Below are 13062 nucleotides of genomic sequence, written 5' to 3' on the forward strand. Positions count from 1 at the left end.
GGATCTTGGCATCCCCCTGAACATTCAGGACACACAGGCTCCTCCCCCGACCTCCGCGGATCCCCTAACCCCCTTCCCCTTCACCCCCTGCACACACACCCATTTGATTGTGATTGACAGCGTCTTTGTTCCATTGTGTGGAGCTGTCGCCTCTGATGAAGACACATACACAGAGCTGAGGCGCTGCGCTCATTGTACATTGCGCTGAAACCACAGGTCTGCAACCAGTTGCACTGTCCTCTGATGATGAGCTCGCTTCATTCAGCCCAGATGACTGTAACTAGCCCGGGGACAGCAGGACATGGCAGGATGGGATGGGACAGGGTGTGCGCACAGGGCAAGCTGTGGTTAGGATATCCAAGCCAGACCTCAGGCCTCTCCCAGTGTGTGGACCAGGGGGTCCCAGTCCGATGGGCTGAGGGGGCCAGCTGGAGAGGGAGGCTCTGGGCTGTGCAATGTGTCTGAGGAGGCCGTCATTAGGGTTCACCCCTCCTCAGGGATGGGAACCAGGTCACATTCTCTCACACGGCACAAAGCAGGGTGTGTGTGTGAGAGGGGTGGGGGTACAAGGGAGGGGTTTTGATGGGGAGCAGGCCATGACCTCTTTATATCCATCAACAGATCACTAACTTGGCCCACAGACATGCTCATACAACACATTCACACACACACGCATACATGCAAACACATGCTAATGTGTGCGACTGTGCGTATGTGCAGAGACGTGCGCACTGACAATAATGCTTATTTAAAAACAAGTATGTATTCTGCCAAGAGGCCTTATGTGTGTCTTTACCTGAATGTGGTCCCAGCAACTCTGTTTAGTCAGATACTGATGTTACAAGAAAACATTTGTCCATTAGTTACCAGTAAGGAATATATAATCTTCTAAATTAGCCTTTCATAATTATCTCTATGAATTCATGGCAAGTTTTGAACTATTGTCAAATATAGTGACAAAAATCAATGTAAACAAATTCTTGTAAAAACATAATTACAACGGTGTATAATCACAATTTAATAACAAAAAAAATTATAATAATCAGTTTCATTGAACTTGTCTATTTATGAGGCCATTGAGGACAAATTCCTTTACACTAGTACTCCAGCCCTGCTTACTGCTGACCCTGTGAAATCCACAGGTTGTCTGCGCCAGGGGAGGGGGAATAAACACAGTAAAATACCGCCCCCACCTGGTTGCCAAGGAGTCTTGCGGGAAAACCTTGCAAGGCCTTCAGTATCATCAGGATTATTGGTCAAAACCATCACATATTATTATTGATATCATCACAAAACATAAAAATACCTTTGAGGGTAAATCAGAATTCTGTTTATTACTAAATCAAGTTGCTAGATTAAAGATTTCTGACCCATCCCTTCACAACCCTTTAAAAAAATCCCCACACATTCAGTTTATCAAAAGAAGATTAAAAATATGATTCAACAGCAGTTATGACCATGAGAACACTATGTTAATGCAAAAATGAAATTAAGGGTACAACACAATAAAAGCAGATATATTCTTTCTGACTCTGTTCATACATGTTATAACTCCGGTGAGCCTGAGTGTACAGTTTTCTAGGCTACAAGTTATAGCATTTTTATTTCTCTATAATTTTCTTGTTTCTCTCTGTAACTGAGTTCATTTTTTGTGCTTTGTTGTCTGTCCATGGGACTTGTATCTCATGTTCTGTATGTGTGTTCTCGTTCAAACAAAATAGACATCTAACCACTTTACACTACATCTGCCCAGTTCCTCCCCATATAGCAATGACTAAGGCATGGCCTTCTCTTTATAATATGTATGTACAACAATCCGATGTGTGTGTTGCTGCGTTGTGTATGCACTTTTCTGTTAGAGTACATGAGGTCATTGTGCATACAACATCTCTGTGACAAACTTGTGCAATTGTGCATGTTTTCTGGCAAAGCTTATCATGGTGGTGTCTTTGAACTAAAAGGCACCCCCCCCTCTCCAGGTCACTGGTTCTAGTCTACCTGCTTAGCCCAAAACCTCAGGAAACGACACCGGGGGAATGGGTTGGGGTCAACAATCTGGGAGGGTGAGGGTTTAAGGACAGGATCGGACACACTCTTCAGTTGGGTGAGATTGTGCGTCTACGCAGGCAGCTGCACGTCAGGCACTTGAGGATGCTCATGGTTATGTGCATGAGGGGGCCGAAATTGAAGAGCAGGTTGTAGAAGGTGTTGACAGACAGGCCACCAGTCTCATCTGCATATTTTAAAGCCACGATGGGTGTGTAGAGGCTGTTGGTCAGATTCCTGAAGCGAGGGCTGCTTGACTCAATAACCTTTTTAGTGCACTGGAGAGACGAGAAACAGAACAGGTTTTGAATGGTGCCATTAGTCTGTAGGCTGTTTGAATGTTTGCACCAGTAAGTGATCAGAGTAACTCAACAATGACTCATAGAAATTCTGTAAAATGTGAGTGAGAAAAGTGTTTCCTTACTTTAGCTATGTCCTCTGGTGTCTGGCCCATGGCTTCAAAAATATCTATGGATGATGGCAGGTAAACATCTTTAAAATATCGAACTGTGTCTGCATCTACTCCTGGATACTCCATCTTGGCCACATCTTCCATCATCTTTGTCTCAAACTCAGTGTGCACCGGGCCAGGCTCAATCATGGACAACCTTAAGTGAGTGAGATACAGAAAAGCCAGTGAGGGAGCTTGTAAAATACAAAATAAAGACGATGCATAGGAAGAGCAGATGAAAGGAGGTAATCTACCGGATATTGAACTTCATCAGTTGTACGGCCATACTCTCACAGAAGCCTTCCATGGCAAACTTAGAGGCAGTGTAAACATCATTAAACACCACTCCTGGTGGAAGAACAAGAACAAGGAGATAAGAGGCATCATCGCTGCACTGTATTATCACATGCCACAGTGTTGAAACACCATTAACACATAGAGCCTTATTAGCACTTCAAAAGATAACAGCCAGATAGGACAATACATGTGCCAAGCAGAATATTTAGAGTAGAGTCACTTTCGCTCTGTCAACATATCACTTAACTCCACCCATCTGGCACCGCAAACAAGTCAAAACAAACACTAAAGATTCTTTGCAACTGCATGCTATTTGTCAGATCAGAAGATCTCTACTGGAAATCTAATACACAGACTAGCAGACAACAAACACTTCAGAAATAAGTACCAGAATAGTGCTATTGTTCATATGTAAAATATTCTGATAACACTTAACCTGAAGTGGTTGTAGAAGTTGAAATTGTTTTTGTCTTTGTGTTCTTGGATCAAACCTAACTGTATTACATGACATTCATACTGTATGTGTTGCTTATTACACGCAGACCGTACCCTGAAGACCCATGACACTGCTCATGACCACGATGTGTCCTGAACGCCTCTTCTTCATGTCCGGCATCACTTCTTTGATCATGCGGACCACGCCAAAGAAGTTGGTCTCGAACACTTTTTTCATCTCTTCGATGCTGATGCTTTCTACAGGTCCGAGCAAGCCCACACCTGCGTTGTTGACTGACAGGAAATAGACACACAGACACACAACAGGAGATGATATGATGCAACCCTCTTATCTCCAATGCTGCAATTATTGACACTTTTAAATCCGGATGTTTTTGACTTGGAGTTTTCACACAAACAGTTTGGTGCAATTCACATGTCAGATATGTCACTCAGACAAAAGCCTCTTTCACTACCCTTTAAAAAAATGTTTTCATGTTTTGATAAAACTTTACTGACTTCAGAAAAACAGAACTGCAGATAGATGTTCAGACAAAACACCTTTTGTAAAAATCACTATTCTGTTTCAACATTGCATTTATGTAGATTTTAACTTCTTTCCCCTTGTCATTGTAACTGCCACATTAGGACACTGTATGACACCGACTTTCTATAATTAAAATAAAAGCATTTTAGGTTTAATCCAAATACTTGGTTTTATTTGTTTTTATGCTATTTTCAGTGCAGTGGTATGGCATTAAGTTTTGTCACTTTGCCTTTTTTATGAGATAATGGATTAGAAGCATTACTTGATATTGCCACCAGGTGTCAGTGTGTGACCACAACAGATGTGTGATGTAACACCACTGCATGTGTCTTAAGTAATTGGGTGAAGGGGGATAGATTTGTCTGATTAAAGTGAGATGGAGACAGGTTCATACACACAACTGTTACAGCACCAAGTGTTACGTGTGTGTTTTACTTTTTCCGTTCCCTGTCCCTGTCGCCCCTGTAGCTCCATCCACACGGTTCCTGATCATTCCATGTGATACAGATGGTCTGAGAGTAAAGGCTTTAAAAGCTCTGGTGCATGCATCAGAAGGGCAGATACTTTTTTACATGGTGACTGCTGGTTTTGCTGCCTCACAACCTGTAGCTTGTGTTTTCTGACTTATTTTATTTGGGTCATTTATTGAGTGTTGTGCACTCCTTAAGGCCAACCAGTCACCTGGGAGTAACAACAACCTTTATTCAGAATAAAAGGTTTAAACACAACTGGAAGAGTAAGTATTTGGTGAATGACTGTATGACTCAAGGGTGTTACAGCTGTTAATGATCTAGTGAGACTTTTGATGATCTTGGTTGTCCTGTCCTGTCCTGTCCTGTTCTGTTTTCAAGGCTCAGTGCCCCCCCCCCCCAAACCTACTCTTAACATCAAGTGCAAAACCATAGACAACATTGTTGTAAGAGAGGGATCAATATTTTGAGGCATTTCAGTTACAAATCGTCAAAATCTTTGTCCTAGAGTTGCATTATCACAGTTATTACATTTTACGATAACGTCTTCACTCTGTTATCAAAGAACCAGGGATTACGTTAAGTAACCCAACGTTTTTATTGTTCCTCTTGTTATGAAAAACATGCTAAACAGGCTGTATAATGATACTTGTTATGAAAAGTATGATATCACTGATTACCTGCTAAACAGGCTATATAAGGATAAGGGTTGATGTTGTGTGCATTTTGTTACCATCCCTTCACCCAGTTAAGAAACTTAGTTGCATCATACAGTACATTACATAAAGACTTTGGGGTTACATACTGAAACTAACTGTTCTGAAACTAAACAACATGTGTTCATCCACATATGGGGAACAGATTCAGTTTGGGGGTACAGATTAAGTGTCAAGTGTGTCTCACTCACTCAGGATATCAATGTGCCGGTCCTTCACATTATTGATACACTGTTTGACCGACTCGTCGCTGCACACGTCTAGTGGAAGCAACATCAGGGTCTTGCCGTATGCATCTCCTGCCGCCTCCACCAGCTTGTCCTTCTTCTTCAGGTCTCGCATGGTGGCAATAACTGATAAGGAGAAATAGAGAAATGGGGAGTGTCATTGAACTTAAAGATATGGCTTCAAGTTGAAGAGACGACCATTTATTATTGGTACATTTTTGTAGATTTGTTTGTTTTTTATGCTGTTGGGATCATTTAATAATCCCTTTCTGTATTTACAAACCCCCTTCACCTACTGTCGCACTGATGACATAACACTGGCAAACTCATGATCTGCCACCACTAAACCACTTCCTTTACTCACGCACGCACAAACAGACAAGCATGAAAGCATGCACGCAAACGCTCACAGTTGTTACAGAATGAGTTGTGTAGGTCAGAGTTCCTAGAATAGACCACGCCTGTCAGTTTACAGGACACAGGATTGATTTCCTCTGAACTTTACACGCTGGGCAACATTAACCTAGTCACAGTACACAAATCTATCACAGGCAGTGTCAGCAGCTATCAGCCCAGAGTTGACTTGGCTTTCATGGTTTCTTCCATGTAGTGTGATCTGCTTACACTTTCCTGACTGGCGTTATCTAGCAGAGAAAAGAGAGACAGTGCTGTTCCACATTGGTAATCAGTGGGAGTAAACAACCTCTTATTCATCTAAATCCACCCGTTGTCCTTGACAGATAAAGACAAACCCTCACCTGATTCATGTCTGAACAAAGACAGGGCTGGATTAGTAAGAATAAAAGAGCTATTGCTATGCTGTGAAGCTTTTGCACTGCTGTGAAATGTTACTGATGTAATATTTCAAACAATATAGTAATGAAACCAAAAACAAGTTGTTTTTTTCCAGATTGTTGTTTTGTTCGTGGCTCGTGACTTATCTTTGCAAGCAGTCAAACACACACTATGCATTAATGACGTCTCGTGAAGTCTAATTAAGTCTAATCTTATGATTTGAGAACTAGGTGTCCATGAAGCAACACTGAGATTTACGTATTGGTGGAGAAGTGAACAAGAGATCCATTGTTCCTCTGGCTCCTGCAGGAATTACTCTTGGGCAGCTTAAACATTCTTGAATGAACCCACATCGCATTACACACACAGAGGTCTTTTTGGTGGCTTTCTCTAAATTCGGAGCATGTTACTGCAACTAATTATTACTTTATGCACAATGCAATATTTAATCTCTGTTGGATTTCCTGAAAAACCCTGGGAAAAGAGTGAATCAGCTTCACTGCTCAGGTGGCCTTGTAGAAAGCAGGTCACACTGCTCAAACCAGCTCTGAGGGAGCGGTTATTCACTTTTATTTGTTTTATCTATTTCACTGTAGACCTAATAATCCCATCAGACCTCAATGGCCCTTAAAGAAAAAGGAAACTTTAACTAACCCTTCACACAGTTGCTCCTGAAACTTCACACTAATTCAGCTTGGATAAAATTATCATTTAAGTAGACTGGAAAAAGGTGACACTCACTGAGTATGTAATTACAGCAAATGGTGTCAATTCTTCATCAATTCACATCTAACCACAAAGTATTGTCTCTGAGGCTCTTGCAAAGCAAACTCCTACCAACAGCAGTGGGGGGTGAGACAGTGGTCTAATGCAATTGTGTCTGAGGTTCCTTGACATGTTAAGGTTTTGGATCCTCAGTTCCTAGAGTGACATTAATGATGGCTGGGAAGCAGGAGAGGAGACGCACCGAGCAACAATGTTAAAGTGGGACACCCTAACTCCAGTGTGCACCAATGAAGACTTCAAACAAGGCCCTTGCTTCAGAGTGAACTCTGCTTGTACAGGTCTCAAACTTTGTCCCCCTTTCAACACTCGCTCCAGAGAGGGGACTATAGGCACATTAGACACGGCACTAAACCGGAGCAGGCGGTCTACATTTCACTGCGATAAAAGGGGGCTTTGTGCTGGAGAAGTCACTTGAAAGAGAACTGACAAGAGTCCTTTTATGATTCCGCCTGGCAAGCGGCATCCTTGCAGAGCCCTACCCTGGAAACTGCGCTTTCAAATGATAATAGTTGAACCAAAGGAGCGACTGGATCCCAGTCCTTACAAAAGGATATGGATCCGATACCATTAGGGTTAGCTACCGCAACGGGCACTGCACGAAATCACTTATTTGCGTTAAGACGGAGCGTTGCGCATGAAACTCAACCGAACTTTGTGCGTAAAGGAGGCTTGGTGCAATAGCGGAGCTTTGCAGGAAAAAGTAAACACCGAATGGTTTTCCAGGCGAACCACACTATTATAGGCTCGCTACTAGTAGGTTCGATCAAAGAAACAATGTAGAAGAAAGCGCATTTACCATGGTAACGCTTCTTTTCATCTTTGGCCAGCGTGACGGCGATTCGTAACCCGATGCCGGAGGAGCAGCCGGTGATCAGCACAACTTTCTGCCCGCTGTTCGCCATGATTTGTCCGGGTAGGCGCTGTGTTTTTCAGCGGTCCTCTGCTCCGGATGGTCGCTGCCGAGGGAGCTACCGATCACCGGACTTTTAAAAAACTAAAGCGGATCATGCAGTCAGGGCAGCCATGTGAGCGTCTAATTCAGTCACATGTTCGATAAAATCAGCCACCAAATAAAGACGTGGCATCGCAAACACCCCGTGCAGATAAGTTTTTAAACTTGATTGGTGCTGCCTGCCCCTGAAAATGAAGTTAATTCCTACAAAATGTGTGTGGCCGTGCATGCGCGCACGTGCGTGTTGTGGAGGGGGCAGTGCTTAGGCTACTTGATTTCTGAGCTGGTGACCCCAACAACAAATACATATAGGCTGCTATACAACGTCCCCCGTGCTTGTTTGTCATAGCTAATGGTAGCGATCTCTGTGTCGCTCCAGTATTCCAGCTCTTACTAGGACTGAAGGTTTAGTTTTAGCCTTCCTAGCTTTTACTTTATGTTACTCTATTCTCTTTTATTTACCGTTATATAATATTTAAGTATTAAATTAAATTGCATTGGTTGACTCATTTAACACAATCTTTTCAATGAGTTGGCTGAGCATTTGAGCTAAAATCAGACATAGGCCTGATGATGATTATAAAAAAATATTATAATAATAACACATAATAATAATAATGATAATAAATTACTTCTGTTGCCCATGCTATAAACTTTAACGCACTGCCATTAGCCAATTTATTTATCTTAATTTATTTATAGTCATCCCATGTTGACTCAAGTTTTGGTGGGTGATGTTTATAGTAACTCAATGTGCTGCATTGTACTGACATCTGGTGGTAAGAAAAGGTGCAGCACACAAAGAAGACTCACTCAGGCTTCTTGAATGCATAACACTGTATCTCATAAGATGAATAGTAGTTATAAATGCAACACTGTGAACACAATGGTTACTAAATACAAGAATGTGAGAAGAAAGGTCTGATGAGCTTATCAGCAACGCTCCGCTCTGGGTCAGCTATCACAGTGGCTAATGGACCCTGCTCCTGATGGATGTTGTAAGAGGCCAAAGTGCCTGAGATAAGATCTCAGAGCAGTCTTGTTTCTTCTCCTCTTATGAAAGACCAGTGTATAAAAGTCAGAGTCTGCTGAGTTTGAGCCTGTTATGATGCAACTCCATGCAACCTAAAAAAAAAGCAAAGGAGAGCAGAGTGAGTTTAAGTTTACCGTTCGCTCTAATACTAATACACATAATCCCCGAGCAGGGATGACTGGATGTTCCAAAGACACTGTGGAGTGAATATCTAGTGAATGATTTGGCCCTATGGAGTATTATGCTTTATATATTCTTCATTTCTTAAATCTCAATTTACTGTTTCTTCTCAAATGTCATGTCACTTTCACACGATAGAAACAGTTAAGGATGTCTTGTGATCATACATTTGATCTCTTTGTTTTTTTATTTAAAACAAATACACAACGTCTTAATGTTTTAAAATATGTAATGCATATAATATGACTGTTCCAATGGCGAATTATTAGCACATTTGTCACTGTTTTAAGCAATAAATTGAACTTGGATTATTACGCTTAATCTTGTGCAGCACGGGTACCTTTTGTTTCCTGTTTGGAGGGCTGTGCAACACTTTAGTGTGATGAAACAATTATTAATGAAGTCATTAGTCTGATACATGTGGCTATAAAGAAGGTCCACTGAGGGAACATGAGTTTGGATGTATTCTCTAGAGTGTTTTTCACCCCATCTTTACACCTGAGTCCACTGGTATGAATAAAGTCCACACTTTTGCCCTATAAATTGGTGAACACAAGTACACAACAGAGAAAAGACAAGAGAAAAGGTGAAAACAAAGGACACTGATCCACCCACACATATCAGCAGAAGGGCCAGAGAGGACAAACATGGGTCCCTGTGAAGGTAAACTAGTCATTTCCATCATAACTTTGAAAGGAGACATTCTCCCATAGGGAAGACATATTTTAACAATGACTGGAGTCCTGACCTGATCCATCAATGTTCAGCCAGGAACCAGCAGGGTAGTGAGCAGTGTGATGATGAGCAGTGCCAGGACAGGTTCGGCCTTGCCAGTAAAAAATCATCTTCAAGCATATGATGCTTATAAAACTCAATAAAAATTAATTTTGAACATTTTATTTCATACATTTCAAGTCACCAGTGCTCATCACAAACTGCCTATTGTTCAGGCAACAGTGAACACACTGTCAGATTACATGGAGTTCAGGGCCAATTTCCTCTCGCTGCCTCATGAAGCTGATGTCTGCTTATTTAGAACATCCCTAAGCCATGACCTATTTCTCTCACCAGAGAGCACAAGCTCACAACGGTATAATAAAGGTAATTTGCATTGTCACTGACAGTTGAAAAGTTGCATTTTATTTTCCATGTTTATATTGGACTACAGTATGGACTCTGGGCACTTGGCTGACAGTCTTGTGAGTGAGTGTGAAGGCAGAATAGGTCATAATGACAATCAAAAGCAGCAGAAATAATAATGTATGAAAAGGAATCAAAAATGAGTTTGTCACAAAACATGTGTGCAGGACAGATTTCCACTCTTGAATGTTATCTTTTGAAATTTCATTTTCAATTTCAGTGATTTCAAGTGTCACGGTAAGGGACAGAGACTGAGAAAATGGCTCTGAACCTCTGAACAATACCAAACGAACAAGAGACACACAAAATACAAGTCTGTCTCTTTAAAAATACACGTGATGTTTGACATTGGATTCAACACACAGTTCTCAGCCTGAGAGGAAAGGAAATTTCAGCAGATCTTATTAGACACACCACATTGATCTTCATCGTAAAATCTCAGCCTCTGCAGGTGTAGTGTCTTTGCCATTTCTCTCAACCACAAATCAAACCTAAGTCCATCTTGCGTAAGTCGTTTGTAAAATTTACCCCTTTGAAGTTACCTTTCCAAACAACACAGCCAATTTCTAATATTTACTGGCAGAGGATGAAAAGCTGGTTTTTCCAAGAATCGTTATCAGCGGATATAGTTCCCAATGTTTCCTGAAATCCCTTGTAAAACAATGAAAAAAAAAGCGTTTTCCATTAGGTGTGCAGTGTCGAGTTTACTGCAAGACCGGAAAGAATGCATTAGATTACTAATCCTAGATTTATACCAATTACAAAAAGCTGACACATTAAAAACACAGTGTAACCATTTTGCCCTATTTTATTCTATAACACAAGACAAGAGAGCATAAACTGACATCAACACAACCATGCAATGAATGGCCCAACAGGATACTGACACTGTAGCAGCCTGTTCGCTGCTGGATAAGGTGTTGAAAGAGCTAAAGTCAATGAATCAACATTGGGGGCGTTCCAGGCATGCTTTCCTTGTGCCTCCAGAGAAAGTGGACAGGTGTGGATGCAGATGAGGAGGAGTAGCCAGTGTTGTCTACCAGCCTCCAAGCTATTGCTGTGGAATTCAGCGGCTCGAGGGGCTGAGACACAGAGGGAGCGAGGTAAGAGACAAAGAGGAGGAGAGAGTACAAGCCCATACATGCTTTTCCATGCCACGTGCTGTCTTTGCTGTTAAAATCCTGTTGTAAACCCTCCTCTCCTTTTCAACCCAGACTTTCTCCTCCCCGCTTTCTCCGCTCGACCTTGATATCTATGTACCTACAGTCTTTAACCTTCCTTGTAAGCAGTCAAGTCTTCAACATGCTAACACAGGACCTTTGCCTTTTCCCTTTGACACCTCTGAGGATGCTCCAGCTGTGCCCTGGACCCAAGTCGTCAGTGACCTCTCTATCGAAGTCCAAGTAATAGAATGAATGACAACCCCACCCCCTGTAAACCCATTTTTATAGCTTAATAGTCAATTTCCTGTGTACTGACTTGAAGGATGCGCGAGCAGATGGTCCTGGAACCATCACTGCTTGTCCAGCTGATTTTATGAAGTCAGTGTCTGTTTTGAATCATCATAATTAAAGATGGACTGTGTGATTAGATGTAGACGCTGTTCTAAATATGCACAGCATCCTTAACTATTTATTAGAACAAATTTTCTCAAAATATAACAATTTTATGCATGCACATTTTCAAATTCTAATTGGTTCTATAATAACAATCCACACTATGTAGCAAGTGCATCAGCTAACACTTGTCTGGGGTGTCTCCACAATGGACAAGAGACAGAGTGGCTGATGTTGCTGAGAGGACAAGGGACTCTGGCTGAGTAAAAAAAAAAAAAGGGCCTAGAGGACTGGAATGTTTGCCACAGGTCAGGAGTGGCGCTTTCTGCTCTTTTCTGTGCAGTCTACAGAGGAGGTGTGGAATGCAAACTTCATGAGAATAGAGGCAAAGAAAAGGACGAAGGGATAGAGAAGTTGGGGGTCGGTGGGCGGGAGGGAGGGGGACTTAAAAGCGGGGAAAGAATGGGTGCAGAGACTTCGAATGGAGCGCGCTGGGAAAAGTGGATGAGGGGTTCTGAAGGCAGACAGAGGACACCGTTAATTGAGAGAAAGTGCTCAAAGAGGTGCCCACGAGCTGCACTGAAGGAGGAGAGTTAAAATAATTGCTGCAGCTGCAGACCACACGCAATGAACACTTCACAGAGAGTGCTTTGAGAGCCGTGGCACACTGAGGCTCACCAGTCAATTCCATTCTTCCAAACATTCATAAAGTCACAGCTCATCGTCATACGTCACTCGTACATACTCAGACACATGCCTTTTGAATAGCATCACTCAAACTGTGACATATAGATTGTAGTTTTCATGTCCTGAACCGATTTTGGTGGCGTTTAATTTCTTCGTGGGAACAAGCTGAGAGATAAATACTATATAGGTTCTTCAAAGGCCACCAAAAATAGAAAGCAAAAAAGAAACAGCAGAATGGTTCCAGTTACATCTGATCTTAGGCAAACAAAATAAACAAACAGACTCCCACAGGACTGTCCACTCAGGCACTGTGGCACCACCCTGCAGGAATCATCTGACCAAATCATTTGCTCACTCTGAAAGTTCCCATGTACTCTGGAACTCCAGCTCCAAGTACATATTATTGATGTAACTAACTAAAACATGATAAACACAACGACCTTTCAAGAAGAGTTGTATCATGGAGAGGTGGGACCAGATTTTAGATGTCTTTTACATATGAAATGCCATTTTGAATCATATTTTTGAATAAGTATTTTGATTTACCCAATCCACCTCAAGTGCCCGTGCAAATATCAACTTTCAACATAATTGCCTTGCTATTTAGAGATCAAAACAAATTCATGGTGTTTGGTGGTGTAGGCTAATAGTAAAGGAGGGTACACAAAGGGGTGAGCTTGAGTGTGGTCGCTGGTTCAGTTTATTTAGTCTATTTGTTTGAGCAGTTCATTTAACAGACATGGT

General features: G+C 41.8%; 1 protein-coding gene across 1 annotated transcript; it reads right to left on the reverse strand.

The window, feature by feature from the left end:
* Window positions 1–1307: 1307 nt before the first annotated feature.
* On the reverse strand, window positions 1308–7967 carry rdh8a (retinol dehydrogenase 8a). The gene is made up of 6 exons (XM_085783948.1): window positions 7567–7967; window positions 5154–5315; window positions 3344–3523; window positions 2752–2845; window positions 2471–2654; window positions 1308–2324 (listed from the first exon to the last, which is right to left on the reverse strand). The coding sequence occupies exons 1-6, from the start codon at window positions 7670–7672 to the stop codon at window positions 2097–2099; spliced, it is 954 nt and encodes a 317-aa protein (XP_085640074.1). The 5' UTR covers window positions 7673–7967; the 3' UTR covers window positions 1308–2096.
* Window positions 7968–13062: the final 5095 nt, after the last annotated feature.

Source organism: Trachurus japonicus, chromosome 8, assembly GCF_045865225.1.
Source record: "Trachurus japonicus isolate A0001 chromosome 8, Traja_1.0".
NCBI classification, from domain to species: Eukaryota; Metazoa; Chordata; class Actinopteri; order Carangiformes; family Carangidae; genus Trachurus; species Trachurus japonicus.

Excerpts from the sequence above, each read along its gene's own strand:
- rdh8a (XM_085783948.1), bottom strand. The coding sequence starts at position 7,672 with ATGGCGAACAGCGGGCAGAAAGTTGTGCTGATCACCGGCTGCTCCTCC. Across the intron at positions 2,846-3,343 it reads CAGTGTCATGGGTCTTCAGG|GAGTGGTGTTTAATGATGTT; the intron begins GTACGGTCTGCG and ends TTCTTCCACCAG. Across the intron at positions 2,325-2,470 it reads CACCAGAGGACATAGCTAAA|TGCACTAAAAAGGTTATTGA; the intron begins GTAAGGAAACAC and ends TCGTCTCTCCAG.